This window comes from Gorilla gorilla, chromosome 20 (assembly GCF_029281585.2).
Source record: "Gorilla gorilla gorilla isolate KB3781 chromosome 20, NHGRI_mGorGor1-v2.1_pri, whole genome shotgun sequence".
NCBI lineage: Eukaryota > Metazoa > Chordata > Mammalia > Primates > Hominidae > Gorilla > Gorilla gorilla.
The window spans coordinates 46,057,303-46,084,865 of NC_073244.2; the positions used below are offsets into that span (position 1 = coordinate 46,057,303).

A 27,563-nucleotide genomic window follows, 5' to 3' on the forward strand; every position below is an offset into this window, starting at 1 on the left:
GAGCTGACAGGGGCCTTGGGTGCCAAGGTGAGGACTTTGCTTTTACCTGGAGTGAGGTACAGCTGGGGCAGGGCTCTGAGCCAGGAGGGTAGTTAACTGACTCAGGTGGTCCCAGGCTCTCTCTGGCTGCAGGTGAGAACAGACAGTAGGGGCAGGGATGGGAGCAGGGAGATCAGGCAGGAGAGGATGGAGGCTGGGCCAGGGCGTGGGCAGCGGAGGAAGAAGAGTTTAGAATCTGGAGCGATTGATTTTATACGTGGAGCCCACGGAGTTTGTGACAGATTGGATGTGGTGTGAAGGAAAAGAGAGGGTCAGAAAAGACTCTGAAGTTCTGGTTCTGCCATTCATCAAAATGGAGAAGTCAGGTGGGCTTCTTTTGCAGGAGGAGGGGAAGGGTTGATGGAGAGGGTTGGGAAGGGAGTTTTTTCAAAAGAGGCGGGGACAGCGTACCCTGGAGAGCGCTGGGGAGCCACAGCCCCGGAGCTGTGAGGTGGGACTCGCATTTCTGTGTGGTTGGGCCAGGAGTCCAGGACACCACCTGACTCTGACCTCTTGCAGACGGGGCGGGGGGTGGGGGACGCAGGTTATGGCGTCAGAGCAGGATCGAATCCAACTCTGCCGCCTACCTACCGGGTGACCCCAACAAGTCGCTTCCCATCTTAGAGGCCGGGCTTCTCCTTCCGTAAAAGGACTGATTTTGCCCGTTCCTGCGCTGTCCCCGGGAAAAGCCCTTACCACCGAGTTAGTGGGACTCCCAGCACTGGGGTGATGAGCGCAAGGTCTCAGCACAGATAAGAGCCAGGGAGGCTGGATTCTGACTTGGTACTTGGCCTGGCTGACCAAAACTGGGAAGTCCCTAGAAACGGAGGCACGGGACCTCCTGGGACCAGGAACCCGGGCTCAGAGACTGGGCGAGGGAAGGAGGAGGCGGCCAACCGGCCCCACCCCTTCCCGCCAGCTTCGGGCCCCCTCCGGCATACACACACCTCGGTCTCCCAGCATCTCCAGTCCTCCCCCACCTTCGCCCCGGCTCTCAGGTTCCTCCCTGGGAGGTCCAGGAGCTTCTGGCCAGGGGCATAGTAGTTGCTAGGGACCCTTTTCTAGGTACTAGGGGAGGGGGCTCCCCAACCTGCGGGCAGGCAGCTGCCTCCACGATGTTTGGTTTTAATAAAGTCTCTTTGTTTCCTTCTCTGTCTCTCTGCCCCTCTGTTTTCCCTTCTCTGTCCAGTCCCTCCCCGGCTTCTCCCTCCTTCTAGGCCTCTGCGGCCCCTCCCCGCCTTCCCTCCCGGGCTGGGGGCGGCGCCGTGACGCGGCGGGGCGGGGGAAGGAAGGGGGTGTCGCTGACGCCGCGGCGGCCTCCGGCGGCTCCGGCCTTTTGTGCGGGCGGTTGGGTCGGGTGGGGGCGGCGGCCGCGGAAGGCCAGGCCGGTGCCCTGCGGGGACGCCCAGCGCAGCCCAGCCCCGCGCAGCCCAGCCCTGCCCTGCCCTGCCCTGCGCCCGGGGCGCGCCCACCGCGCCGCATCCATGTTCGAGTAAGGACCGGGCGACTAGAGCTCAGGGACCGGGCGCGCGGGGGAGGCCACCGGAGGGACGGGGCGCCGCGGGCTTGGGGAGGGGGCGGCGCGGCTGCTGCAGAGGTCGGGGGCCTCTGCACATGGCCCTGGCCGGGGCGATCGGGGTGGGGGCGGGGCAGGGGGCCCCCGGGCGAGGGGTGCAGCTGGGGAGTGGGGCGCGGACGCAGGGCAGGGCCCGGGGTCTGAGTCGCCACTGCCGGCCCGCGACGCACTGGGTTGCGGGGTTTGGCTGGGGGCCCGCAGGCTCATTTGGCGGGGAGGGCCCTCAGGCCTGGCAACCCCCTGCCTGGTAAGCCAGGGGTGAGCGCGAGGCCGAACTGGGGCTCCGGCCTGGGATGGAGAGAGGATCGGGACCAGCCCAGGCCCACAGGCCGCGGAGCCCTGGGCGCGCCGGGAGTAGGCAGCCCCCTCCTGCCTGGGCCCCCTCCCACCGTCCTTGGCTGTTGCGGGTCTCGGGGCTGCCGGGGGTGGGGGCTTCCTGCGTCTCTCCAGGACGGCGTGCTTGAGATCATGGAGGGCGGGGGGTCCTGTGTGCTCGGAATTGACTTCTTACTCCCCTTCCGGTCCAGGTGGGCGCATGTGCTTCCGACTGTGAATTGTCTTGCAAGTGTGTGTACGTGTGTCTGGGGCTGCTAGCCTGCAGCAGCTTTGGGCCTCTGATAGAGTTCCTGCGTGTAACTTAACCACTAATTCTGACCGCGACTCTGTGTGTTACTGTAAGTTACCTGTGTGTGTCTGGGGCTCCAAATCTGTGGCTGTGAGCAGCTGGTTGTGTGCGTGTTGTGTCTCATTCCATCTGTAGCTCCCTGTGCAAATATAAATTACCCCTGTGTGTCTTGAGTGTGACGTTGGAGTGTGTGTACATGTGTCTGGAGTTACCGTGTGTAGCAGCTCTGATCCTTCTTGGGCTGTGTGTGTTTTACCATTAATTCCATCTGTAGCTCCAAGCGTCGCTGTAAGTTACCAGTGTGCATCCCATTGTGACTTAGTGATGTGTGTACAAGTGTGCCTGGGGCTCTGGGTTCTACCATGACCCTCTGTGCCTGCATATGCCTGTAATTTAGCTCTGAAACGCTCTTCTTCTTTTTTTTTTTTCTTTTGAAATAGAGTCTGGCTCTGTCGCCCAGGCTAGAGTGCAGTGGCATGATCTCGGCCCACTGCAACCTCCTCCTGCTGGGTTCAAGCAATTCTCCTGCCTCAGCCTCCCGAGTAGCTGGGATTACAGGCGTGTGCCACCACGCCTGGCTAAGTTTTGTATTTTTAGTAGAGATGGGGTTTCACCATGTTGGCCAGGCTGATCTCGAACTCCTGACCTCAGGTGATCCACCCACCTCGGCCTCCCAAAGTGCTGAGATTACAGGCTTAAGCCATCGCGCCTGGCTTGAAACTCTCATTTAGCTCTGTGTGCCAATGTAAGTTACATTTGTGACATTGTTGTGTGTCTGGGGCTCTGTGAGTGTGGCTGTAACTTAATCTGATTCCATCTTTGTGTGAACATTCCCTTGTGCATTCCTTTGTGACAGTATTGAGTGGTACCTAGGCCTCTCTGTGTACAGCTGAGACCCTCTGTGGTTTTGTGTGTGTGTGAACAGTGTGAGACCCCTTGTGGCTCTCTGTAGGCTTGGAACCCTCCCTTCTAAGACCCTGGGAGTACCCAGGGCACTTTGGAGGCAATAATGATAACTGACGTTGTCCGCCTGTTACAGTTAGTATAGCATGTGCCACACATTATTCCACTACCTGGCCACTGTGTCCTCGAGATCCATGCCCTGCTCGGCTGCATTATTCCCAAGTCCTACTTGACTGTGTGAGCATCAGGGCTCTCCACCAGCTACAGCCACTGACACCTCCACCCCTTGCCACTTTACTTTTTCTTTTCCTTTTTCTCTTTCTTTTAGACACAGTCTCGCTCTGTCGCCCAGGCTGGAGTGCAGTGGCACAATCTCGGCTCACTGCAACCTCTGCCTCCTGGGTTCAAGCGATTCTTCTGCCTCAGCCTCCCGAGTAGCTGGGATTACAGGTGCGTGCCACCACACCTGGCTAATTTTTGTGTTTTTAGTAGAGATGGGGTTTCACCATGTTGGCCAGGCTGGTCTCAAACTCCTGACCTCAGGTGATCCACCCGCCTCGGCCTCCCAAAATGCCGGGATTACAGGCGTCAGCCACTGCACCCAGCCCCTTGCCACTTTAGAAGTAGCCTTTTCTCTGTCTTCCCTGCCAGACGGTGAGCCCAGTGCGGGCGCAGGAACAACTCACTGGGGGTGTGTTGGCTGACCGTGGGACCTGATTTACCTGGGACTATGTATGTGTCACCTGGGGTCTTTTGGGACTGGTCTTTCACCGTATGGCTGTCTTTGGCTCTTTGCTGAGACTTCCTCGTGGCTATGTGTGTGAATATAATTTATCCGGGACTTTCTGTGGGTTGCTGTATGTTTCTGTGACCCTCTGCAGCTCTGTGTCTGTGTGCACACATGCATGTGTCTGGATAACTTTTCTGGGAAATTGCCATGTGACTGTAGCAGACTAGCAATGCTGCAGGTGTGTGTGTGTGTGTGTGTGTGTGTGTAATTACTCTGTGGCTCTCTGTAGCATACCTATGATGCTGTTGCTGTGTGTGTGTGTGTGTGTGCGCGCATATGAGAGAGAGAGAGAGGAAAGAGACTCCTTGCAATTGTAGGGAAATGCAGTTTACCCCTGACACCTACTGTGTGACAATCATTGAGTTTCCCTTTTATGCACACCTGTGGATGCATCCACCCTTTTCTGACCAGAGGCCGCTCTGGGTCCACTGGGGCCTAGGAAGTTGGAGGTCAGGTGTCTGCGGAAGCAAAACAACATCCCTTCTGAGTCTCCTCACCCCTATAACAGTCCCCCAGGCTCCTCCCTTCACTCTGCCTTCAGCTATCCTGGTTGGGCAGCCACAGGGCCCGCCCTTGAGTACTTCCTCTTTGCCCAGCCCTGGAGCAAAAAACTGGGGGCGTGGTCCCTGCCCTGTCTGTGTGCCTTGAGCCTCTCTTCAGGATTCCGGCCCCCAGGCCCTGCCCCTAGATGGGTGGCTGCGGGAAAGTAGGGCAGGTCTGTGTTTCAGGCTAGAGGGCTGAGAAAAGCAGGCAGGGGAGGATGTGGTCCTGCTGCTTAGGAGTCCCTCCCTGCTCACCAGTGCTGTCTGGGTGAAGCCAAACTCCTGACTAGGGTCACCAGGCCTGTGCACCTCTGCTACTCCCTCAGCCCCACTGGCCACCTCACTCACACTCAGACCTGCCAGGCTCAGTCCTGTCCCTGAGCTTGATGTTCTCCACCTGGAACAGTCTTCTCCCAGCCTTTGCCACATCTGTTCTTTGTCCTCAGGTGAACAAGTGGGCTTTGTTCAGGAAGGCTTTTGCTGACTCTTACTAAAGAAATTGGTTGGGCACAGTGGCTCATGCCTGTAATCCCAGCACTTTGGGAGGCCAAGGTGGGAGGATCACTTGAGGTCAGGAGTTTAAGACCAGCCTGGGCAACATAGCAAGACCCCATCACTACAAAAAAACTTTAAAAATCAGCTAGGCATGGTGGTGTGAGACTGTAGTCCCAGCTATCAGGGAAGCTAAGGCTGGAGGATCGCTTGAGCCCAAGAGTTCGGGCCTGGAGTGACCTGGGAGGCTGAGGACTGAGAATTCCTTGAGCCCAGGAATTCAGAGCTGCAGTTAACCATGATTTTGCCACCGTACTGCAGCCTGGGTGACAGAGTGTGACCGTGTCTCTAAAAAAAATTTAAAAAGCATCTCTGCCCCCCTAGTTGTCCCATCCCTTATCTCTGTGGTCCTCAAACTTGAATGTGCGTCGGAATCTCTGGCCCCACCCCAGTTCTGATTCAGAAGGTTGGGAGTGGGTCCTGGACTCTGCCTTTTGAACACTTTCCAAGTCCTGCCTGCTGCTCTCTGGGGCTCATACTGAGCAGCATTGCTTTACGGCGTTCACCAGTGTCTGAGGTCGCCATCCCTGCTCACTTGTTTTCTTACTGACGGTCTATGTTTCCCTGTTTCAGCGTCAGGTCCCTGCAGGCAGGGGCTTGTATGGGCTTTGCTCACTTCCTTGTGGCGGGTGCAGGGTATTTAGAGGTGAAAGGCTGGAGTTGAGGGTCAGTCATGGAGGCGCCTAACATCAGGCGTAGTGCTTGTGAGGTCCCTGTCAGGGTCAGCAGAGCGTCATGGACAGTGGTGCACTGGGCTGGCAGCCGGGCTGTACACTCCATCTTAGTCCGCCAGTCCCTGCGGGAGGGAAAGCAGCGTAGTTAAACCAGGTGCCCTCCAGTTACTGGGCTTTGTGGATCTCACCTCACCTCCATCTCTGTGCAACCCTAGGAGGTGGGCACTAATTCCCATCATACCCAAGAGGAAACTGAGGCACAGGTGGGTTCAGACACTGGCTCAGGGTCACACAGAAAGGACGCGGCGGCACTTGACTGGAAGGTCCTTGGACTGTGGGGCCCACACTCCAGGCTGCTGCCCTGGAGACCTGCGGGGTCCAAGGAGTCGTGCACCTGCTGGAACCCAAGTTCTATGAGGGGCAGGGGAGGAGGGCCATCCCCAACAGTATGTGCTCTCGGAGCACCTCCTGTGCGCCAGGCCCTGCTCTAGGTGATGGGGACACTCAACATCGTGGGTGGGGGGTGGGGGTGGGGAGAGAAGGATAAGAACTAGGGGGAAATACTGAAGGTCCCGGGAGGCAGCAGGGAGACTTGCTTCGCAGAAAGAGAGCAGGGAGGGGGATCGGGAGGGCGGGGTAGGGGGTGTTAAATAGGGAGGTAGGGAAGATGTCCACTGAGCAGAGACCTGAGGGAGGTAGGGGAGCCCTGTGGATGTGGATGTCTGGGAGGAAGGGCATTTTGAGCAGAGGCACCGACCAAGGCAGGAGCTGGGAGAGGGAGTGCAGGGCTGATGAGGGCAGAGAGGGACCAGCCAGGAGGACCCTGATGGACTCAGGTGATTCCAGGCTCCCTCCCACTACAGGTATGGGCAGGGATGGGAACAGGGAGACCAGGGAGGAGGCTGCTGGGATGGCCCAGGGGAAAAGCAGTGGCCTGGGCCACTGGCTGTTTAATTATTTTATTCATGTATTTTATTCCACAAATTTATTTTACAAGTGTTACATGAATGCCTACCCTGCATCCTGTCCCGCATTGTGCTGGGGACAGAGCAGTGACCCATAGACCCGTGAAGGACTTGGACCTGTCATCAGACAGTGACGGCCCAGAGTAGTCCAGGATGGGAGCTGCCCAGGGGACTGTGGGGTCACGCATGAGCCAAAGTCCTGAAGGACAAATAAGCATTTGCTAGGCAAAGAAGAACTACGATCTGGACAGACAGAATGGCATATGTTAAGGCTTGGAGGTAAGAGAGACAACTTTGAGTTGCCCCAGGTGGTGGAGGGAATCCCACCTGCACCCCAGAATACATCAAGGCCCCCAAATGGGAATCCTGCCTTGAAATAAACCACGCCCGTGGCCAGGTGCAGGGGCTCACACCTGTAATCTCCTAGCACTTTGGGAGGCTGAGGCAGGTGGATTGCCTGAGCTCAGGAGTTCGAGACCAGCAACATGGTAGAACCCTGTCTCTACTAAAATACAAAAAATTAGCTGGGCATGGTGGTGGGTGCCTGTAATCCCAGCTACTCCAGAGGCTGAGGCAGGAGAATCACTTGAACCTGGGAGGCGCAGGTTGCATTGAGCTGAGATAGTGCCACTGCACTCCAGCCTAGGCGACAGCGTGACTCTTTGTCTCCAAAAAATAAAGAAAAAAGAAAGAAACCAGGCCCGTATCCTATGGCAAGTGGTTTGCCGCCTTGAGCTAGTTTCCTCCTCTGTAAAGCAGGGATGGTGAATCATCAAAGGCACCGGCTTGAGAAATAATACAGTTAATCATACGTAGAGCTTGACATATTTCCTGATAAGGAGTCAACAAAGAATGTCCTTTTAAAGTTCCCAACGCCATCCCCACAGTCCTTATTACAGTTCGTGTTTGCACAGTGAAGTTGGGAGTGTCCTGTTTGTTCAGTGTCTGCCTCCCCACCAGAAGGCTCATTCCCCAAGGGTAGGGGCCATGTCCTGCGGGCTCTACTGATGCCAGCTCCAGCCAGCGTGCAGATTATTCATTTAGCCTCTGGTGGTTATTGAGCATTCTCTATGTGCCTAGAGTTTTGGGCTCTAGGGACGCGCTGGTAACCAAGACCTGAAGGTCACAGTCTGGGTAGACAGTAAACAAACAGTAAACAAGCAGGACACTCCAGATAGCCTGGGGTGTGGCGACAGAGGTGCCTGCCTTAGGCTGGATGGCGGGGAAGGAGACCATTTGAGCTGAAGGGGACAGAGCTGGTGATGCCGGGGCCATGGAAGGACATTCAGGCGGAGGGACTACAAGTGTGGAGGCCTTGGCATGGGAATGAGGTTGGAGAACTTAGGGACAAAAGCAGGCTGGGATGGCCAGGGTAGAGGAAGGACAGGGAGAGGGAGGACATGAGGTCAGTGAGGTTCCAGGGCCAAATCACCACACCAAGGTGAGGTCTTTGCTTTTACCTGGAGTGAGGTGCACCCAGGGCAGGGCTCAGACCTGACTCAGATGGTCACAGGCCCCCTCTGGTTGTAGGACACCAGTGAAGAGGCTGCTGGGGTGTCCAGGCTGGAGGTGATGGAGGCTGGAGCAGGGAGAAATGGGTATAATAAAAATAATGGATGCTGGGTGCAGTGGCTCACACCTGTAATCCCAGAATTTTGGGAGGCCGAGGTGGGCAGATAACCTGAGGTCAGGAAGGAGTTCAAGACCGGCCTGGCCAACATGGTGAAACCCTGTCTCTACAAAAAATGCAAAAATTAGCGGGGCATGATGGCGGGTGCCTATAATCCCAGCTACTGGGGAGGCTGGGGCGGAAGAATCGCTTGAACCTGGGAGGTGGAGGTTGCAGTGAGTCGAGATCATGCCATTGCACTGCAGCCTGGGCGACAGTGAGACCCCATCTCAAAAAAATAAAAATAATAGAAATAGAGCTGGGTGCAGTGGCTCACACCTGTAATACCAGCACTTTGGTAGTGCCCAAGGTGGGAGGATCACTTGATGTCAGGAGTTTGAGAACAGCCTGGGCAACATAGCTAGACCCCATCTGTACAAAAATTTTTTAAAAATAAAAAAGCTGATAACAGTGGTGTGTACCTGCAGTCCCAGCTACCCGGGAGGCTGAGGCAGGAGGATCACTTAAGCCCGGGAGCTCGAGGCTGCAGTGAGCCGTGATTGTGCCACTGCACTCCAGCCTGAGTGACAGAGCGAGACCCTATCTCTAAAAATAAAAATAAAAATAAATAATGGAAATAGATTTTGAAATGAGAGATGAAGAAAATAAAGAAATTAAGAAAGATGCTTAGGGTTTTAGCTCCGACAACTGAGTGGAAAGTTGCTGTTCAATAAATATTTGTTGTATGAATCAGTAAGTTAATTTTAAAAATAGCAGGTGTAGGTCAGGCGTGGTGGCTCACACCTGTAATCCCAGCATTTTGGGAGGCTGAGGTGGGCAGATCACTTGAGGTCAGGAGTTCAAGACCAGCCTGGCCAACATAGTGAACCCCCGTCTCTACTAAAAATACAAAAATTAGCCAGGCATGGTAGTGTGATCCTGTAATCCCAGCTACTCAGGAGGTTGAAGCAGGAGAATCTCTTGAACCCAGGAGGCGAAGGTTACAGTGAGCTGAGATCACACCACTGCACTCCAGCCTAGGTGACAGAGCGAGAGATTCCGTCTTAAAATAAAATAAAATAAAACAGCAGGCGTCTTTGAGAGCTTGCTATGTGCCATGCTCTGTTAGAATTACTTTACATGGGCTGGGCACGGTGGCTCATGCCTGTAATCCCAGCATTTTGGGAGGCTGAGGCCAGAGGATCGCTTGAGGCCAGGATTTTGAGACCAGCTTGGGCAACTTAGGAAGACCCCGTCTCAAAAAAAATTAAAGTAGGCTGGGCACGGTGGCTCCCACCTGTAATCCCAGCACTTGGGAGGCCAAGATGGGCGGATCATGAGGTGAAGAGTTTGAGACCAGCCCAGCCAACACGGTTAAACCCTATCTACTAAAAATATAAAAGCCATGTGTGGTGGCAGGAACCTGTAGTCCCAGCTACTTGGGAGGCTAAGGCAGGAGAATCAGTTGAACCCAGGAGGCAGAGTTTGCAGTGAGCCGAGATCATGCCACTGACTCCAGCCTGGGCAACAGAGCAAGACTCTGTCACAAAAAATAAATAAATAAAATAAAGTAAGATAAAGGAAGTGCTTTACATGTCCTGATTTGTTTAAGCCCCAAAACAACCAGATGAGGACATGTATTTATCATCCCCGGATTACTGATGAAGTAACCGTAGCACAGAGACGTTAAGGAGCATGTTCTGAGTCTCACTGCGGGGAAGAGGAACAGGATGGCTGGGTGGATGGGTGTGTATTCGGGGATCAATGGGTGGGCCTCTGAAAATAGGCCTGTCCCCGAATCCCAGCCTGTTTTTTCCAGTTAACACCTCTCTTCCTCTTCCTGCCCCCAGCACCACACCCCACTCTGGCCGGAGCACGCCAAGCAGCTCCCCATCGCTCCGGAAACGGCTGCAGCTCCTGCCCCCAAGCCGGCCCCCACCTGAGCCAGAACCAGGCACCATGGTGGAGAAGGGATCAGATAGCTCCTCAGAGAAGGGTGGGGTGCCTGGGACCCCCAGCACCCAGAGCCTAGGCAGCCGGAACTTCATCCGCAACAGCAAGGTTGGTGCAAGCCCAGGTGGGGTGGGGAGAGGGCTGGTGGGGGCTGGCTGGTGATCTAGGGGCTCATCCTGACTCCTCTCCTTTTCTTTGCAGAAGATGCAGAGCTGGTACAGTGTAAGTGTCTGGGCAAGGGGCTTGCTGGAGGGCTGGGAGGACAGGGTGCTGGGCCAGGAGCCCCAGGCTGCAACAGTCAAGGAGTGCGTGCTGAGATGGAGTGGGTGCAGACCTGGGGTCACATTCTATGCTATTATTTATGTGCTGTGTGATCTTGGGTGAGTTACTTAACCTCTCTGGGCCTCTCTCTGTCCTTGAGAAACAGCCCCACCTTACAAGGCGGAAGGGAACATTGAATGAGTCAGTGATGCTGGTGGGTGCTTGGTACGGGGCCCGGCTTACATAAGAAATCTGTAAATGGCAGCTGTCATTGTGGCTACTGGTGTGTTGTGTGCATTGGAATCTGTCAGGGACTTAAGAGACTGAGGGGGTTCCAGGAGCTTTGTGGGGCAGCATTGGGAGTGTGAACCCCCATCCAGGTTCTCACCTCTCAAACTTCCTCAGATGCTGAGCCCCACTTACAAGCAGCGTAATGAGGACTTCCGGAAACTGTTCAGCAAACTCCCCGAAGCAGAACGCCTCATTGTGGGTGAGTCCTGGACCCCCAGTCCCAGCTCCTAGCCCAGCCCTGCGACTCTCCGCCGGCCCGCGGGCGCCGGCTGAGCCTCGTGACTTGGGTGTTCTCCTGTCTCTCCTCGCCACTCTCAGATTACTCCTGCGCCCTGCAGCGTGAGATCCTGCTCCAGGGCCGCCTCTACCTCTCCGAGAACTGGATCTGCTTCTACAGCAACATCTTCCGCTGGGAGACCACGGTGAGCCCACAGCAGGGCAGGGTACAGGGGCGGAGGCCCCCATGGCCAGGCCCCACCCCGCTCCTATTGACCCTCCTGCTGTCCTCAGATCTCCATCCAGCTGAAGGAAGTGACATGTCTGAAGAAGGAAAAGACGGCCAAGCTGATCCCCAACGCCATCCAGATCTGCACGGAGAGCGAGAAGGTGACGGAGGACCCGGTGACGGGACCACGCGGTCCCCCCCTCAGCAGGCCGCCTCCCCCAAACATGCAAAGCTCCATTTGTTCTGCACCCTGAGTTCTCTCCGAGCTGTCCCCTTCTCTCTGTTCTCCCAGCCCAGGCGCCCATCACCCCTGACCTGATCCCCGCACCAGCCTCTCCTCTCTTTCCCTGCAACCTGTTACCTCACACAGCTGCTCAAGAACAGCAGAAATAGTAAAATTCTTCCATGTATGTGGCACCTCAGCCGCCCCTCCCTTTGTAAGTCTCCCCGATGTTGTGTCCTGTCCCTGTCATTGTGGCCTCATGTCCGTTGGTTGCAAGATGGCTTTCTCACCAGCGGTCCAACAAGAAGGGGGACAGGTGTGGGGGACACTTCCCAGCACACTTCTCTTTGTGTTTTGTTGGTTAAAAGTGGATCTGGCCAGGTGTAGTGGCTCATGCCTGTAACCCTAGCATTTTGGGGAGGCTGAGGCAGGAAGATTGCTTGAGCCCAGGAGGTTGAGGCTAGCCTGGGCAACATAGTGAGACCCTGTCTCTTAAAAAGCAAAAAATTAACCAGGTGTGGTGGCACACACCTGTAGTCCCAGCTACTCACTCAGGAGGCTGAGACAGGAGGATGGCTTGAGCCCAGGAGGTTGAGGCTGCAGTGAGCCGTGATCATGCCACTGCACTCCAGCCTGGGTGACAAAGCCAGACCCTGTCTCAAAAAAAAAAAAAAAAAAAAATGGGATTAACTGACCATTCTTAGTGGCAAAGGAGGCTGGGCAAGTTCCTTGGGCTCCCCCCATCACATCCCAGCCCCTCTGGGCTGACCCTGTCTAGAGATGCATGTGTCCCCTCCTTGGACTGGGAGCTCCAAGGACAGGGCCAGGGGCCGTCTCCCCATCCCAGTGATTCTGGAATTGTCCAGCGCAGGGCCGGGCGCAGGACAGACGTTTTGTGGAACTAATGCAGGGGTGAATTAGTGGATTCATGGGGCCAAAGATGTGGCATCAGCACAGATGAGGGTGGCGCTTCCCCACCTCTGTCCTGGTCACTCCCCAACCTGCTCACACCTCTCTCTGTCTCTCTCTCTCTCTCTCCCTGACAGCATTTCTTCACTTCCTTTGGGGCCCGTGACCGCTGCTTCCTCCTCATCTTCCGCCTCTGGCAGAATGCACTGCTTGAAAAGGTAGGCCTGGGTGAGGCCTGGGTGGGGATGTGGGGTTTCCAGGGGGACCATGGAGCCAGGGACCCCAGAACTTGCGGAGCTGGAGGCAGCCCTGGCTCTTCTCCATGGGCACCAGGCCCAGTGCCCCTGCAGCTCCTCCCTGGGCCCCACCTGACCCTGAAGCTGAGTCTCTGGCAAAGGGACATGAATTGGTGTAAACCGTCGTAATTCTTCCCTGGGGCTGGGAATGATTTTCACCCTGAAGGACATCCAGGTTCCACTGGCAGCGGGGGAGTGTGGATAGAGGCTGGGTGGTCATCACAGGATGCCGGCTGTGGCTGGTCCACAGCACCTCAGAGAGCCCCAGCCCCATCCTCCGGCTGAGCGGCACTCACGCGCTGCCTTCTCAGAGGCTCCGATGTCCCTGGAGCAGGCAGGAGTGCTGAGGGTCCCATTCAGCATCCTGAGAGAGGGACAGCGCACAGTCAGGCCCTAAGGAGGACAGGGCAGAGCCCCGGGATTGCAGCCCCATCCCCTGGGGCAAGTGATTGAAACCCATCTGTCAAATGGGGGTCATCCCCACTTCACAGCACCCAGAATTTTGCCCAGAATATAAGTACTCAGTCATGTCAGCTCTTATGAGCAGAGTAGCCCAGCGGTTAGCTCCCTCGCCACCCCCTCTGCCCCCCGGCTGTAGACCAGCTCCCCTGGGGCCACATCTCAGCACTGCTACTTCCTGGCTGGACCCTGGCATGTCACCTTGCACTTCTCAGCACCATTGTCTTAAAAGGATGATGAGGTTAGCACCTACTTTCCAGATGGTTTTGAAGACACAGTGAGTTAGTACATCTGTAAAGTGGTTAGAAGAATGCACCTAGTTGACCAGGTGGCAAATGTCTGCTGCTATCATCACTTACTGTTAACTGTCATCACTGTCATTCAGCCACTCTGGCCATGGGTGGCTGAAAGCTCAAGGCTCCCGAGGACACCTGGGAAAAGATTCGGGGGGCCACGATGGCATAGGCATGGGAGACTCAGCCCTGGAGTCTGGCAGGGCTTGACCAAGTCACTTGGTGACCTTGAACACATGACTTTCCCTACATGACTTCCCCTTCCTGGGACTCCGTATTCTCTGTAAAGATGGGAACATTCATGGCTGGGCACGGTGGCTCATGCCTGTAATCCCAGCACTTTGGTAGACCGAGACGGGCGGATCGTGGTGCCCACGAGGTCAGGAGTTCGAGACCAGCCTGGCCAACATGGTGAAAGCCCGTCTCTACTAAAATTGCAAAAATTAGCTGGGCGTGGTAGCACGCACCTGTAATCCCAGCTCCTTGGGAAGCCGAGGTAGGAGAATCGCTTGAACCCAGGAGGGAGAGGTTGCAGTGAGCTGAGATCACACCACTGCACTCCAGCCTGAGCAACAGAGCCAGACTCCATCTTCAAAAAACAAACAAAAAAAGTTATAAAAAAAATGGGAACATTCTCTGGCCAGAGTATTGTGGGGACTTGGGAAGCAGGAAGTTTGAGTCCTGGGCGCAGGCCCTGGAGGGGCTGTAGCAGGGCATTTCCCGCGTGCTGGGGCCAGGTCTGGTGCGGGAGATCGTGGCTGCCTCCTTGTGGAAGCCAGGGGAACTGCGGAGGCCGAGGGCTGGTGGGGAATCTGGCGGGCCGGGCTCTGGCTGGGGTGAGATGGAGGCCAACCCCAGGTCCCGCCTCCCCAGACGCTGAGTCCCCGCGAGCTCTGGCACCTGGTGCATCAGTGCTACGGCTCAGAGCTGGGCCTCACCAGTGAGGATGAGGACTATGTCTCCCCCTTGCAGCTGAACGGTCTGGGGTGAGTTGGAGGTCAAAGGAGGTTGAAGGGTTCGGGGAAAACAGGACGGTCGGCGTGCAGAGTTCCTGGAGTGCTGGGGGGCCTGAGATGGTTGTATGAAGTCTGGAGGATTCAGGAGGGTGTATGGGGTCTCAAGGACACAGCAGTCCCGCTTCCTCCCCTTTCCCACAGGACCCCCAAGGAAGTGGGAGATGTGATCGCCCTGAGCGACATCACCTCCTCGGGGGCAGCTGACCGCAGCCAGGAGCCAAGCCCAGTGGGTTCGCGCCGTGGCCGTGTCACGCCCAACCTTTCCCGAGCCAGCAGCGACACAGACCATGGGGTGAGCGGAGGGGTGGAAGAGGGGTGGGATACTGATAGGAAGAGAGAGAAGGGCTGGGGGTGCAGTGGGAGAAGAACAGCCTGACAGATTTGGAGGGGAATGGATAGGGGGACAGGGGAGGCCTGGATGGAGGAACAGGACAGGGAGGGGAAGACGGACATGTGACAGGGAAAGAGAGACAGGGAAGAGAGGGGACAGGCAGAAAGGATGAGAGACAGAAGGGATGGGAGATGGGTGGATAGATGAAGCAGCAGACAGACAGACGGACAGGACAGGTAAGAAAGCTTATGGCTCAGGCATCTGAGACAAGCCTGGCAGGGGCTGAGAGGGGCCCTCATCTGGGTGGTCCCAGGCTGCTCGCAGCTCAGCCGTGAGCCCTCGGTGCACACACCACCCCGGGGCTGCACAGGCTCTGGAATCCTTGTGGCCAGTGTGGACTTGGGAGCCCTGGGGCTGGGATGGAGGTGGCCAAGGCTGCATCGGGCCTTTCTCCACAGGCAGAGGAGGACAAGGAGGAGCAGGTAGACAGCCAGCCAGACGCCTCCTCCAGCCAGACAGTGACCCCGGTGGCTGAACCCCCGAGCACAGAGCCCACCCAGCCTGACGGGCCCACCACCCTGGGCCCCTTGGACCTGCTGCCCAGTGAGGAGCTATTGACGGACACAAGTAACTCCTCTTCATCCACTGGAGAGGAAGGTGAGGCAGGCGGGCCCAATTCATTCGCCTCCGGTGCTTGCAAGCCTCGCTCAGTCTTAAGCAAGAGGGGATGGATTCGCCCGCAGCACTGAGAATCCAGGGGCAGGCGGGATGGCGTTCAGGCGCTGTTGCTAGAAATCTCTGTCTTTACTCTGTTTTGAAGGCAGCATGGCAGGGTGAACACGAGCACAGACTGAAGGCAGCTTGCCGCGGTTCACATCCTGGTCACACCACTTCCTGACCATGTCACGTGGGCAAATTATGTAACTTCTCTGAGCTTGCTTTCCTCCTCTGAAAATGGGGTTAACAATGATAATACCCACTTCATAGGATTGTTGTTAAGAGACTATAAATGAGGCCGGGTGTGATGGCTCACACCTGTAATCCCAGCACTTTGGGAGGCCAAGGTAGGAAGGATTGCTAGAGGCCAAGAGTTGGAGAACAGCCTGGGCAGCAAAGCAAGACCCCGTTTTGTACAAAAAAGAAAAAAAAAAAGGAAAAAACTAGGTGTGGTGGTGCACACCTATAGTACCAGCTACTTGGCAGACCAAGGCAAGAGGATCACATGAGGCCAAGAGTTTGAGACAAGCCTGGGCAACATAGTGAGACCCCTGTCTTTACAAAAAATTTAAAAATTAGCCAGACATGTTGTCATGCACCCTGTGTAGTCTCAGCTACTGGGGAGGCTGAGGCAGGAGGATCGCTTGAGCCCAGGAGTTGAAGGCTGCAGTGAGCTATGATTGCACCACTGCACTCCGGCCTGAGCAACAGAGCGAGACCCTGTCTCTAAAACGAACAAAGGGAGAGAATTAAGTGATTTCATACATCTAAAGCACTTGGGCCAGTTAGTAAGCATTGACTATTAGTATTTCTATTATCATTATTGTATTCATTTTCTCTCTCCACTAATTTTCAGCTAGACTCTATTCTTGTCTCTTATGGGGCAGAGATGGCCTCAGCCCTGCCCCAGACTAGCCCAATGAGAGAGAGCAGCCTATTTTTTCTGGTGTCTACAGCGGACACCCTAGGGTTGGCTCTGATTGGGCCAACTTGAGAGCGTGCCTGCCCCTGAACCAATCACTGTGGTTGATCGGATAGACCTGGGCCACCCACTCACCCCTGAACCAATTGCTGTGCCCCTAGGTTGATGCTCCCAGGAGGCGTGCTATCTGGTAATGAATCCCTGTGATTTAAATCTCAGGGCCTAGGTGTGTTCTCCACCCAGAACCAAGCACAGTGGCTGTCTGTCTGGGCCTGGAGCACATGCCCACCCTCAACCCATCCCTGAGTCCCAGGAGGGCTCTGTGTCAGTGTCCAGCTGTGCTCCGGGAGGTTGGGTCCGCCCATGCACACTACAAGACCTGGGAGTGGGGAGGCGTGGCCTGCAGAGGGAGGGAGGAGTGGAGGCAGTCATCATCCTCGGCTCTCCTCTGTCTCCAGCGGACTTGGCTGCCCTGCTTCCCGACCTCTCCGGCCGCCTCCTCATCAACTCTGTCTTCCATGTGGGCGCTGAGCGGCTCCAGCAGATGCTCTTCTCGGACTCGCCCTTCCTCCAGGGCTTCCTACAGCAGTGCAAGTTCACAGGTCAGCGGGCGCATGAAGGAGAGGCTGAGGTTACCCAGGTGCAGGGGAGGGGTGAGGAAGGGTAGCCCAGGACAGGGGAAGGCACTGCTAGCCAGTGGGGCAGGGCGGGGTGGTGAAAAGCAATGTCTGTCAGACCAGAAGCAGTTCTGCCTCTTACTAGCTGGGTAGGCTTGGGCAGAGTTCTGAGACGCTCTGTGCCTCAGTTTCTCCTTCTGTATAATGGGGGTATGATAATAGTACCTGGCTTATTGGTTATCATGAGAACTAAGTGAGTTCATACTAGAAAAGTGCCTAGAGCAATACCATATAGTAAGCGTTTAATAAATACAAGTTAAGAGGCTGAGGCGGGGTTGGGCGCGGTGGCTCACACCTGTAATCCCAGCACTTTGGGAGGCCGAGGTGGGCAGATCACTAGAGGTCAGGAGTGTGAGACCAGCCAGGGCAACATGGTGAAACCTCATCTCTACTAAAAATACACAAATCAGCTAGGTGTGGTGGCACACGCCTATAGTCCCAGCTACTTGGGAGGCTGAAGTGGGAGAATTGCTTGAACCTCGGAGGCAGAGGTTGCAGTGAGCTGAGATCACACTGCACTCCAGCCTGGGTGACACAGCCAAACTCTGTCTCAAAAAAACAGGGGCGGGGGGTGGGTTGCTGGGCACAGTGGCTCACGCGTATAATCCCAGCGCTTTGGGAGGCCGAGGCAGGTGGATCACCTGAGGTCAGCAGTTTGAGACCAGCCTGGCCAACATGGTGAAACCCCATCTCCACTAAAAATACAAAAATATTAGCCAGGCATGGTGGCGAGCACCTGTAATCCCAGCTACTCAGGAGGCTAAGGCAGGAGAATCACTTGAACTCGGGAAGCAGAGGTTGCAGTGAGCCAAGATCGTGCCGTTGCGCTCCAGCCTGGGCGACAGAGCGAGACTCTGTCTCAAAAAAAAAAAAAAAAAAAAAAAAAAAAGGTGGGAGGAGGGCCAAGGTGGGAAGATCATGTCAGCCCAGAAGTTGGAGACCAGCCTGGGCAACATAATGAGACTCAGTCTTTACAAAAATAAAAAAAAAAATTAGCTGAGCATGATGCTGCCCACCCGTAATCCCAGCTACTCTGGAGGCTCAGGTGAGAGAATTGCTTGAACCCAGGAGGTGGAGGTTGCAGTGAGCCAAGATCATGCCACCGCACCTCAGCCTGGGTGACAGAGAGAGACTCCATTAAAAAAAAAAATGCTCCTGAGGCCTCCCCAGAAGCCGAGCAGATGTCGGCATCATGCTTCCCGTACAGCCTGTGGGACTGTGAACCCATTAAGCCTCTTTTCTTTATAAGTTACTGAGCCTCAGGTATTTATAGTAAGGTAAGAATGGCCTAATACAGAGCTCCTCAGCCCGACACGCCAGTCCTTTTAGGACATAAGCATAGTTTTGGGGGCCTTGTAGCCCCCCAACACAAGGCACCATCTTCCTGACTGCAGGGGATACTGCATGTCTCATCAATACAGAAAAAGAAACAAAGAGAAACTCCCATCTGACACGCTCCTCCCCTGCTTGAATCTCTTTTGTAGCCTCCCAAGTTCCTTGGCTGGTCCCATGTCAACCCTTCAGCCTCACCCAGCGCTGTGGCTGCCCCTCTCCATACCTGGCTGCCCCATCCCAGCCTCAGGGGACTTCTCTCAATATTGGCCTCCAGCCTCAGGGCCTTTACTGGTATCACGCGGCCTCCTGGGCTCATCTGCCCTGACCCCCTTCCTTCCTCAGTTCTCCTTCAGGCCTTGGTTTTGATTTCACATCCTCCTGGCAGCCTTCCCTTACCTTCCTCAGATCCCAGATACCCCCAGATACTCACAGCTTCTGCCCTTAACTCACACCGTGCCGGTAGTGTGTGGTTTTTATTTATAGATATTTCCTGTTGTTCTCAAGAGATTCTGGGTGCTAAGGACAGGAGTTCATCTATCCTGGTCTCCCACTGGCCTCCAAGCCCTGCATAGGCCTGACAGAGTGGACATTAAATTTGTGATCATTAACACGTATTTATTTATTTATTTATTTATTTATTTATTTATTTTTGAGTCAGGGTCTTGCTGTCGCCCCAGCTGGAATGCAGTGGCACAATCTTGAGTCACTGTAGCCTCTGCCTTCTGGGTTTAAGCCATTCTCCTGCCTCAGCCTCCTGAGTAGCCGGGATTATAGGCGCCCACCGTCATGCCCAGCTAATTTTTGTATTTTTAGTACAGACGGGGTTTCACCGTGTTGGCCAGGCTGGTTTCAAACTCTTGACCTCAGGTGATCCTCCTGCCTCAGCCTCCCAAATTTCCCAAAGTGCTGGGATTACAGGCATGAGCCACCATGCCCGGCTGCCTCAGGGAGCTTTTGATCATGCTGGAAGGCAAAGGGGGAGCAAGTGAGAGAGAGTGGAGGGGAGGTGCCACACACTTAAATGACCAGATCTCAGAAGAACTCACTATCATGAAGACAGCAGCAAACCATGAGGGATCCGCCCCCATGATCCAAACACCTCTCACCAGGCCCTACCTCTGGCATTGGGGATTACAATTCAACATGAGATTTGGGTGGGGACAAATATCCAAACTATACCAAACTCAGACTCTGTTCTAGGGGTACTGGGGAGCCATGGAGTGTTCTAGGCAGAGAAGGGATAGAGTCAGGCTTGGCTTTAACAAGATGCCCCTGGACAAGATGGGGAGACTGAGGCCAGACACTCAAGGGAAGGCTGGCAGGGGCACTGGGCAGGCAAAGATGGGCTGAACCAGGAGTGACGCTCAGGAGGTTTGGTGAACACACAGTGTAGGTAACCATCTAGGGGTCTGACTAGGGGGTGTCCAGGGCAAGGCCTACCACTCCAGTGGGAGCCTGGAGGACCCTGGGCCACCCCTGAGTGGGGGCCTGGGAGATGCAGCAGGTTTGGGGAGATGCTGAGGCTGTGTGGAGCGCGGTGGGTTCGAGGGGTCCAGGGACCTTCCAGGGGAAGGTGTTCAAAAGATTACAGGTCCAATCCTCAGGGCAGAAGCCAAGACGGGTGCAGAGGGGGAATCTGAGGCTGCAGCAGTGGAGGAGATGGCCCTACCCCAACAGCTAAGGTTTTAGGGTCCTGGAAGGAAGGTGGGGACACAGAGGAGTGGTGGGGATTGGGACAGGTCCCCAGAGAGACCTCCCAGAAGGCTGAGTCTCCTGTGGCCTGTGGGCAAAGGACTGGGGTGTGGCCTCCTCATGCTGCTCCTCCCTCCTCTAGACGTGACCCTGAGCCCCTGGAGTGGGGACAGCAAGTGCCACCAGCGCCGGGTGCTGACGTACACCATCCCCATCAGCAACCCACTGGGCCCCAAGAGCGCCTCCGTGGTGGAGACACAGGTGGGCCAGGTGGGGCAGCCGGGTGGGTGGGGGCAGCTGGGTGAGTGGGGTGGCCCTGACTCCTCCGGCTCTGTCCCTGCAGACGCTGTTCCGGCGCGGCCCCCAGGCCGGCGGGTGTGTGGTGGACTCCGAGGTGCTGACGCAGGGCATCCCCTACCAGGACTACTTCTACACTGCCCACCGCTACTGCATCTTGGGTCTGGCCCGGAACAAGGCGCGGCTCCGGTGAGTGATGGCTGGGCCTCTCCACCCGATGCCCTGGTGGCCCCAGGGCCTCCTGTCCACTCCTCAAGTCAACAGCAGAGCCTTGGTTCCCACCCTGGTGGAGGAACAGAAGCGTGGGGTTCCTGAGGCCCTTGTCCTCCGAATAGTGGAGGGTAGAGGAAGAGTGGCCCTGGGATGGCTCCTCCCATCTACAGAGGGTGTTTGAGCCTCACGACTCTGAGGATACAGCAAAGCCAGGCAATATCACCTCTCTCAGGGAGCTCATATTCTAGTGGGGAATTGGACAATAGAGAAATGATCAGGAAAATCTGCAGAACATTCACTGGCAGTTAGGCCTATGGAGAAAAATGAGGAAAACACGGCAGGCTAAAGAAGCAGGGTGTGGAGGCTTTTACACCCGACACGCTGGTCAGGGAAGGGCCTGCTGGGAAAGAAATGTTTCACCAAGAACCTGAAGGAGCTGAGAACAACTCATTTGGGACAGCAGGTGCAAAGGCCCTGAGGCAGGGGCGTGGGCAATGGCTGGAGTGGAGTAAGATTGAGTGAGTAGGAGCTGAGATTAAAGTGGTGAACCGGGCCCTGGCACAGTGGCTCACACCTGTAATCCCAGCACTTTGGGAGGCTGAGGCAGGAGTATCACTTGGGCCCAGGAGTTCAAGAGTAGCCTGGGTAACGTACGGAGGCCCTGTCTCTACAAAAAAAATTTTTTTTTAATTAGCCAGGGTCCAGGTGCAGTGGCTTATGCCTGTAATCCCAGCAATTTGGGAGGCTGAGGTGGGCGGATCACTTGAGGTCAGGAGTTCGAGACCAGCCTGGCCAACATGGTGAAACCCCATCTCTACTAAAAATATAAAAGTTAGTCGGGGGTAGTGATGCACGTCTGTAATCTCTACTACTTGGGAGGCTAAGGCACAAGAATCACTCGAACCTAGGAGGTGGAGGTTGCAGTGAGCCGAGATCGGGCCACTGCACTTCAGCCTGGGTGACAGAGTGAAACTCTGTCTCAAAAAAACAAACAAACAAAAAACAAATTAAAAAATTAGCCAGACATGGTGGAGATTTCAGTGAGCCATGATCACACCGTTGCACTTCAGCCTGGGCGACAGAGCAAGACCCTGTCTCCAAAAAAAAAAAAATGGTGAACCAGATGTGGCTCATGGTGAAGACTTGACTTTACCTGGAGTGAGGTGCAACCAGGCCAGGGCTCTGAGCCAGGAGGGCGCTGACCTGACTCAGGTGGTCCCAGGCTCCTTCTGGCTCCCTCTGTTCTGGTGGGAACAGACTGCAAAGACAGGTACAGGAGCAGGAAGGCCAGGGAGGAGGCTGCTGGGACATCCAGGCTGGAGGGGATGGAGGCTGAATCAGGGTGAGGAAATGGAGGGGGAAGAGTTTAGATTCTGGAGAGATTTTGTAGGTTTAGCTGACAGGATTTGCTGAGAGATTGGATGTGGCGGTGAGGGAAAGAGAGCTCAAGGAATATCCCGAGGCATTTGGCCCAAATCACTACAACTTCGGAGCTGCCCTTGACCCAGATGGGGGCGGCAGGGAGGAATGGGTTTGGGGAAAGACCAGGAGGTCAGTTTGGGACTGAGCTGTCTATGTTGAGCTGAGCCCGTGTGGAGCTGGGGTGCAGCAGCCGAATGGAAGAGGTTCAGGGGCATGGTCTGGTTAAGACGTCAGTCTGTGAGTAGACAGGGCCCAGGCCGCCGGGAGCGTTGCCCAGGTAGTGGGCATGGGTGGAGAAGGACGGAGGGCTGAGTTGGCTGGCATTTGGGCTGGGCGGGGTGGTGTATGGGGTATCCAGGGAAGCCATGGGGGGTAGGGAACCCATCTGTTTTGTCTGTGAGTGACAAGGGGCCCTCTCTGAATTAGGGGAAGGAAAGAACTCAGCTTGTGGGACGGGGCAGCCAGGGCTGGAGTCAGACCCTTACCTCCTTCCCCTGATCTCCCAACCCCAGAGTGTCCTCTGAGATCCGCTACCGAAAGCAGCCGTGGAGCCTGGTGAAGTCGCTCATTGAGAAGAACTCGTGGAGCGGCATTGAAGACTATTTCCACCATCTGGGTAGGGACAGAAGGCCGGCCGGGGTGTGGGTTGGGGGATGGCCTGGCCAGGTATGGACATCCAGAGCCCCCTCTTTTTTACGCAGAGCGAGAGCTCGCCAAGGCTGAGAAGCTGTCTCTGGAGGAAGGCGGGAAGGATGCCCGGGGCTTGCTATCTGGCCTGCGGCGGCGGAAGCGGCCCCTGAGCTGGCGGGCTCACGGGGATGGGCCCCAGCACCCAGATCCTGACCCCTGTGCCCGGGCCGGCATGCACACCTCGGGTGCGTTCCGTTGGGGCCGGGTTGGGGTAGGCGGAGGATCGGGGGTCCTGGACCGGGCCATCTGACTCCAAGCTGCTCTCCTGCAGGCTCCCTCAGCTCCCGCTTCTCCGAACCGTCTGTGGACCAGGGCCCCGGGGCAGGCATCCCCAGTGCCCTGGTTCTCATCAGCATTGTGTGAGTAAGAGACAGGAGCAGTGGCCACACAGGCCTGAAGCTGCCTCCTGGCTGTGTGACCTTGGGCAAGTGTGTGGCCTCTTTGAGCTCTCTGCTTAAGCGGGAGCGTGGGTTTGCTGACAGCAAGGATTAGACAAGGCAATGTTTGGGATGTGCCGGTTTGTCATGGAGAAGCCTTCGCTGCTAAAACAGCAGAGCCCGGGGGGGGCTATGGGAGATCAGAGGGGCCTGAACTCACCCAAGGATCAAGGGGGGCTTTCTGGAGGGGCAGGCACACAAAGATTCTGGAATTAGGTGCACAGGGAGAGGTGTGCCTAACACGTGAGGTCATTTATGCACATTATGTTCTCTGTGCCCACTCCTAAGCTGGGCGATGCTGAGGACACAGCAGTGACCTTGAGGAAAAGATAGACCTCACACCAGAGCAGAGTGATCCGGTCTGGGATGGGGGAGGTATGGGCAGAGGGGTTGGGGCTGGGAGTGGGGAAGCCCTGGGAGGCCAGCGGCGGCTTCCTCCCAGGCCAGAGGGGGCAGTCAGGATGGGCGTCCTGAGAGAGTGGAGACCGCGTAGGCTAAGGGCTTGGGCAGGGAGAACCCACACTTCTGCCCAGAAGCCTGCAGGAGTTGGCGGGCAGGACGCTGGGAGGAAACAGAAGCAGGATCCCGGGGTTGAGCAGACCCTGGGAGGTGAGGGTCAGGCCGGCTACATGCTCAGCCTCTGAGCCTCAGCTCTCAGCTCTCATCCAGTGAGGGGGTGTGGTGCTCTCAGCTAAGAGCTGCCCCGGGTGAGGAGGGCTGGGGGTGGCGGGGGCAGGCCAGGCGGCGCTCATCTCTCTGTCTCCCCTCACTGCTGCTGCTGCAGGATCTGTGTGAGGTAGGGTCCTGAGTCCTCCCCCTGCCCTCCCCTCCCTGCACCCCACCCCTGCTGCAGCCTCTTCTCCCCACCCCACGCCCCCCAGCTCCCCGAGGGAGGTGGCCTGGCATGGCAGTCAAGGGTATGGGCATCAGACAGACCTGGATTTGAACACTGACTTTCCTGCTATGGACTGTGCAACCCTAGGCATGTCTCTCATCCTCTCTGAGCCTAATTCTCCTCCTCTGCAATGGGGGATAGAGGTGTCCCTACAAGATGTAGTTGTATGGGGGTGTTCAGAGCATCTAGACCCCAGGAATCCTGACCTCTGACCCCTGTCCCCAGCCTTATCATCCTCATCGCCCTCAATGTCCTGCTCTTCTACCGCCTCTGGTCCCTGGAAAGGACAGCCCACACCTTTGAGTCCTGGCACAGCCTGGCCCTGGCCAAGGGGTGAGTGGGTAGCCTGGGGAAATGGGGGGGCTTGGGCACATCGGGGGAGGCCAAGGCCCTGCTCAGGCCTGGCATCCCCACAGCAAGTTCCCCCAGACGGCCACAGAGTGGGCCGAGATCCTGGCGCTGCAGAAGCAATTCCACAGCGTGGAGGTGCACAAGTGGAGGCAGATCCTGCGGGCCTCCGTGGAGCTCCTGGATGAGGTAGGAGGCGCCGCTCGGGCAGGGCTCGGGGCTGCAGGGCTGCAGGGTCCTGTGTTGAAACCCCACCGTGCGGCAGGCACTTCCCCTCTCCGGGTCTCAGTGTCCTCCTCTGTAAAATGAGGAAGCCACTCAGAGTCCCCACCCCACAGCATTGCAGGGGAAAGCATGGAAGCATGGATGGAAGACAGAACTGATTGGCTCACGTCCTGGAGAAAAGTCCAGAGGCGTCTCACATTAGGCACGGCCGGGTTTGGTCACTCAACAGCAGTAAGAGTCAGTCTCTCGTGCCCACTCTGCCCTGTGCCCATCTCCAGGGTTGGCTTCATTGGAGGCCACCCTTTTCCCCCCGCAGGGGACCACGGAGCTTACTCTCATTGGCTGCTGGGGTCCCAGGCCTACCCCTGACACATCACAGCAGCCAGGGCAGGCCAGGTGTGGTCCCTCTACCCGCTACCCCCCTCTGGGGTAACTAAGGGGTCACATGGTCTGAAGGGGAGAGACTCTCCAAAGGACCTGAGGTCTCATCTCCAAAACGGAGTGGACCCAGACACCCAGTGTAGTTCAGGGACAATGTCCACTCAGACAACCAGGTTCCAATTCTGGTGTGTGACCTTGTGTAAGTGATTTTGCCATGGTGGCCGTGGCCTCCTCTGTGCACAGGATAATGACTGATGCTACCTCAAAGACTGTTGTAAGGATGAGACAAGTTGACATTGGGAGTGGTGCCAGGCCTGCAGGAAACACTGGATGTGGGCTGGCTGTCCTGAGTGTGAGCCTAGCGCCAGGGACAAAGCAGATGCCCAATAAATGTGATGTCATCACACGACAATTCCCTCAGGCCCCAGTAGACTCAGGCCAGCAGTTGCGGTGGGTCAGAGCAAGTGTCAGGCCAGCAGTTGCGGTGGGTCAGAGCAAGTGTCAGGCACTCGGGGAAGGTGTCGAGGGGGAAAGCGGATGGGAAACAGAGTCTGGCGTTGCCTGCATTTCCAAGGCCATCAGAGCTGAAGTTGTGGGTGACGGTGAAAACCTTGTCTCATTGGACCCTTCCATATCAGAAGGCTCATCTTTAGGGGTCTCATTGCCCCCCGAAATCAAGCTTGGGAGAGGCTCACACTGGAAAGGGCGGGGCAGGACAGGGTGGGGAGGAGATGAAGGCTGAAGCCCCATCACTCATAGAGAGGGTAGGCAGGGCCCCCCATCCTGCGTTATTTTATTTTATTCTTTTGAGACAGGATCTCATTCTGTTGCCCAGGCTGGAGTGCAGTGGCACGATCATGGCTCATCGCTGCCTCGAACTCCTGAATCAAGTGATCCTCCTGCCTCAGCATCCTGAGTAGCTGGGACTATAGGCAGGCACCACCACACCTGGCCAATTTTAAAATTTTTTGTAGAGACCAGAGTCTCACCATGTTGCCCAGGCTGGTCTCAAACTCCTGGCCTCAGGCAATCCTCCCGCCTCGGCCTCCCAAAGTCCTGGGATTGCAGGTGTGATCCACCACGCCTGGCCCTGAGTTAAATTTTTATCATTTTCCTCTCTCTCAAACTGCTAAGGGTGCAGAGTTGACGTCACAGATTGGTGCTCACAGTAGATGTAGACTGAGCACTTACCTGCAGCTGGGCTGTTCTAAGTTTTAAGCATGACTGCTTTATCCCCACAGCCAGCCTTTGAGGAAGATGCTCTTGTTATCCCAGTTTTTTTGAGACAGTCTCGATCTGTCACCCAGGCTGGCGTGCAGTGGTGCGACCTCTGCCTTCCAGGTTAAAGCGATTCTTGTGCCTCAGCTTCCCAGGTAGCTGGGATTACAGGCACCCGCCACCACGCCTGGCTAATTTTTGTATTTTTAGTAGAGACGGGGTTTCACCATGTTGGCCAGGCTGGTCTTGAACTCCTGACCTTAAGTGATCCACCGGTCTCAGCCTCCCAAAGTGCTGGGATTACAGGCATGAGCCACTGTGCCCGGCCGTTATCCCGGTTTTATACATAGGTAGGCGATATGAGGCATCCAGAGGTTCGAGGAGCTCAGGAGCTTGCCCGAGGTCACAGAGTGGGTAATGGTGACAGCTAACATGTGCTGAGCACTTAGTGTACACCAGGTTCTCAGTGCTCTTCAGAACCCTGAAATAATCCTGTGGAGCAGATGTGTTATAGACCCGTATTTCAAATGAGGGGATTTTGGCTCAGGGTGGTTACGGGACTTGCCTGAGGTTAACTGAGGTAACAAGCAGCAGAGCCGGGATTTGAACCTAGGCCATCGGGGTCACAGGCACACACTAAGCCCCTTCCTCTGCTGCCTCTGAGAAGTTAAACTGGGTGCAGCATGGCTGTGCTCTTTTCACCAAGGGACCCTGGGGTGGGGCAGTATGGCCTCTAGACCGTCCTCAGTTTCTCAATGGCAAGATGGGGGTGGGCGACATCACCCCCCAGCCTCCAGCGTTCACCCCCGACCCTGCTCACCTCCTCCCCGCAGATGAAGTTCTCACTGGAGAAGCTGCACCAAGGCATCACAGTCTCAGACCCTCCCTTTGACACCCAGCCCCGGCCCGATGACAGCTTTTCCTGAGGACCCCGGCCATGCAGCTGTTCCCCCACATGGACAGATGGACACACAGAGCCTCGGCGGCCACTGCTGGCACGGTGTGAGCGCCAGGCATCTCCCACCCGCCCCTCCCGACGGCCCAACCAGGGGCTGTGCAGACGTGGGGACCACGGAACCGAGATGCACTTTAGACCAGGGAGCTGGCCCGGCCTCTGGCAGGCCCCCCACTAACTTATTTTGCCCGGCTGAGGTGGGGGGCGCCTCCTGGGGTGCACGATTCCCTCAGCTCTGGGTTTAATGTATTATATTTATTTGGGGCCGACAGTGCCCCAATAAAGGGTCAGAAGTGGCTGTGGCTGTGCCTGTGGGGCCCTGGGAGTGGGTGGGAGCCTCCTGTTGCACTCAGATTCTGCCATGGTGGGGAGGGGACCTCTGTCTGT

At 56.2% G+C, this 27,563-nt stretch overlaps 1 protein-coding gene across 7 annotated transcripts; it reads left to right on the forward strand.

Moving 5' to 3' along the window:
- Positions 1 to 1,327: 1,327 nt before the first annotated feature.
- Positions 1,328 to 27,472, forward strand: GRAMD1A (GRAM domain containing 1A). Of its 7 annotated transcripts, none has more exons than XR_010131951.1 (20): positions 6,370 to 6,945; positions 10,126 to 10,336; positions 10,430 to 10,450; positions 10,895 to 10,979; positions 11,099 to 11,202; positions 11,291 to 11,386; positions 12,495 to 12,575; positions 14,279 to 14,391; positions 14,563 to 14,713; positions 15,211 to 15,409; positions 16,850 to 16,993; positions 20,238 to 20,356; positions 20,439 to 20,581; positions 22,540 to 22,643; positions 22,729 to 22,902; positions 22,989 to 23,076; positions 24,275 to 24,382; positions 24,466 to 24,586; positions 24,736 to 24,853; positions 27,055 to 27,472. XR_010131951.1 is itself a non-coding variant. In XM_063701227.1 (20 exons), the coding sequence occupies exons 1-19, from the start codon at positions 6,923 to 6,925 to the stop codon at positions 24,778 to 24,780; spliced, it is 2,130 nt and encodes a 709-aa protein (XP_063557297.1). In that variant the 5' UTR covers positions 6,370 to 6,922; the 3' UTR covers positions 24,781 to 24,824; positions 27,055 to 27,472. The 7 variants fall into 7 exon arrangements, 6 of the variants coding, with proteins under 6 accessions (XP_063557296.1, XP_018871710.2, XP_063557295.1 ...); XM_063701227.1 differs by having other exon boundaries at positions 24,736 to 24,824; XM_019016165.4 differs by lacking the exons at positions 6,370 to 6,945; positions 24,736 to 24,853 and adding an exon at positions 1,330 to 1,531.
- Positions 27,473 to 27,563: the final 91 nt, after the last annotated feature.

Coding starts and splice junctions, on each gene's coding strand:
- GRAMD1A (XM_063701225.1), top strand. CDS start 6,923: ATGGCATATGTTAAGGCTTGGAG. Junction 10,337..10,429: donor ACTTCATCCGCAACAGCAAG/GTTGGTGCAAGC, acceptor TTTTCTTTGCAG/AAGATGCAGAGCTGGTACAG. Junction 11,387..12,494: donor TCTGCACGGAGAGCGAGAAG/GTGACGGAGGAC, acceptor TCTCCCTGACAG/CATTTCTTCACTTCCTTTGG.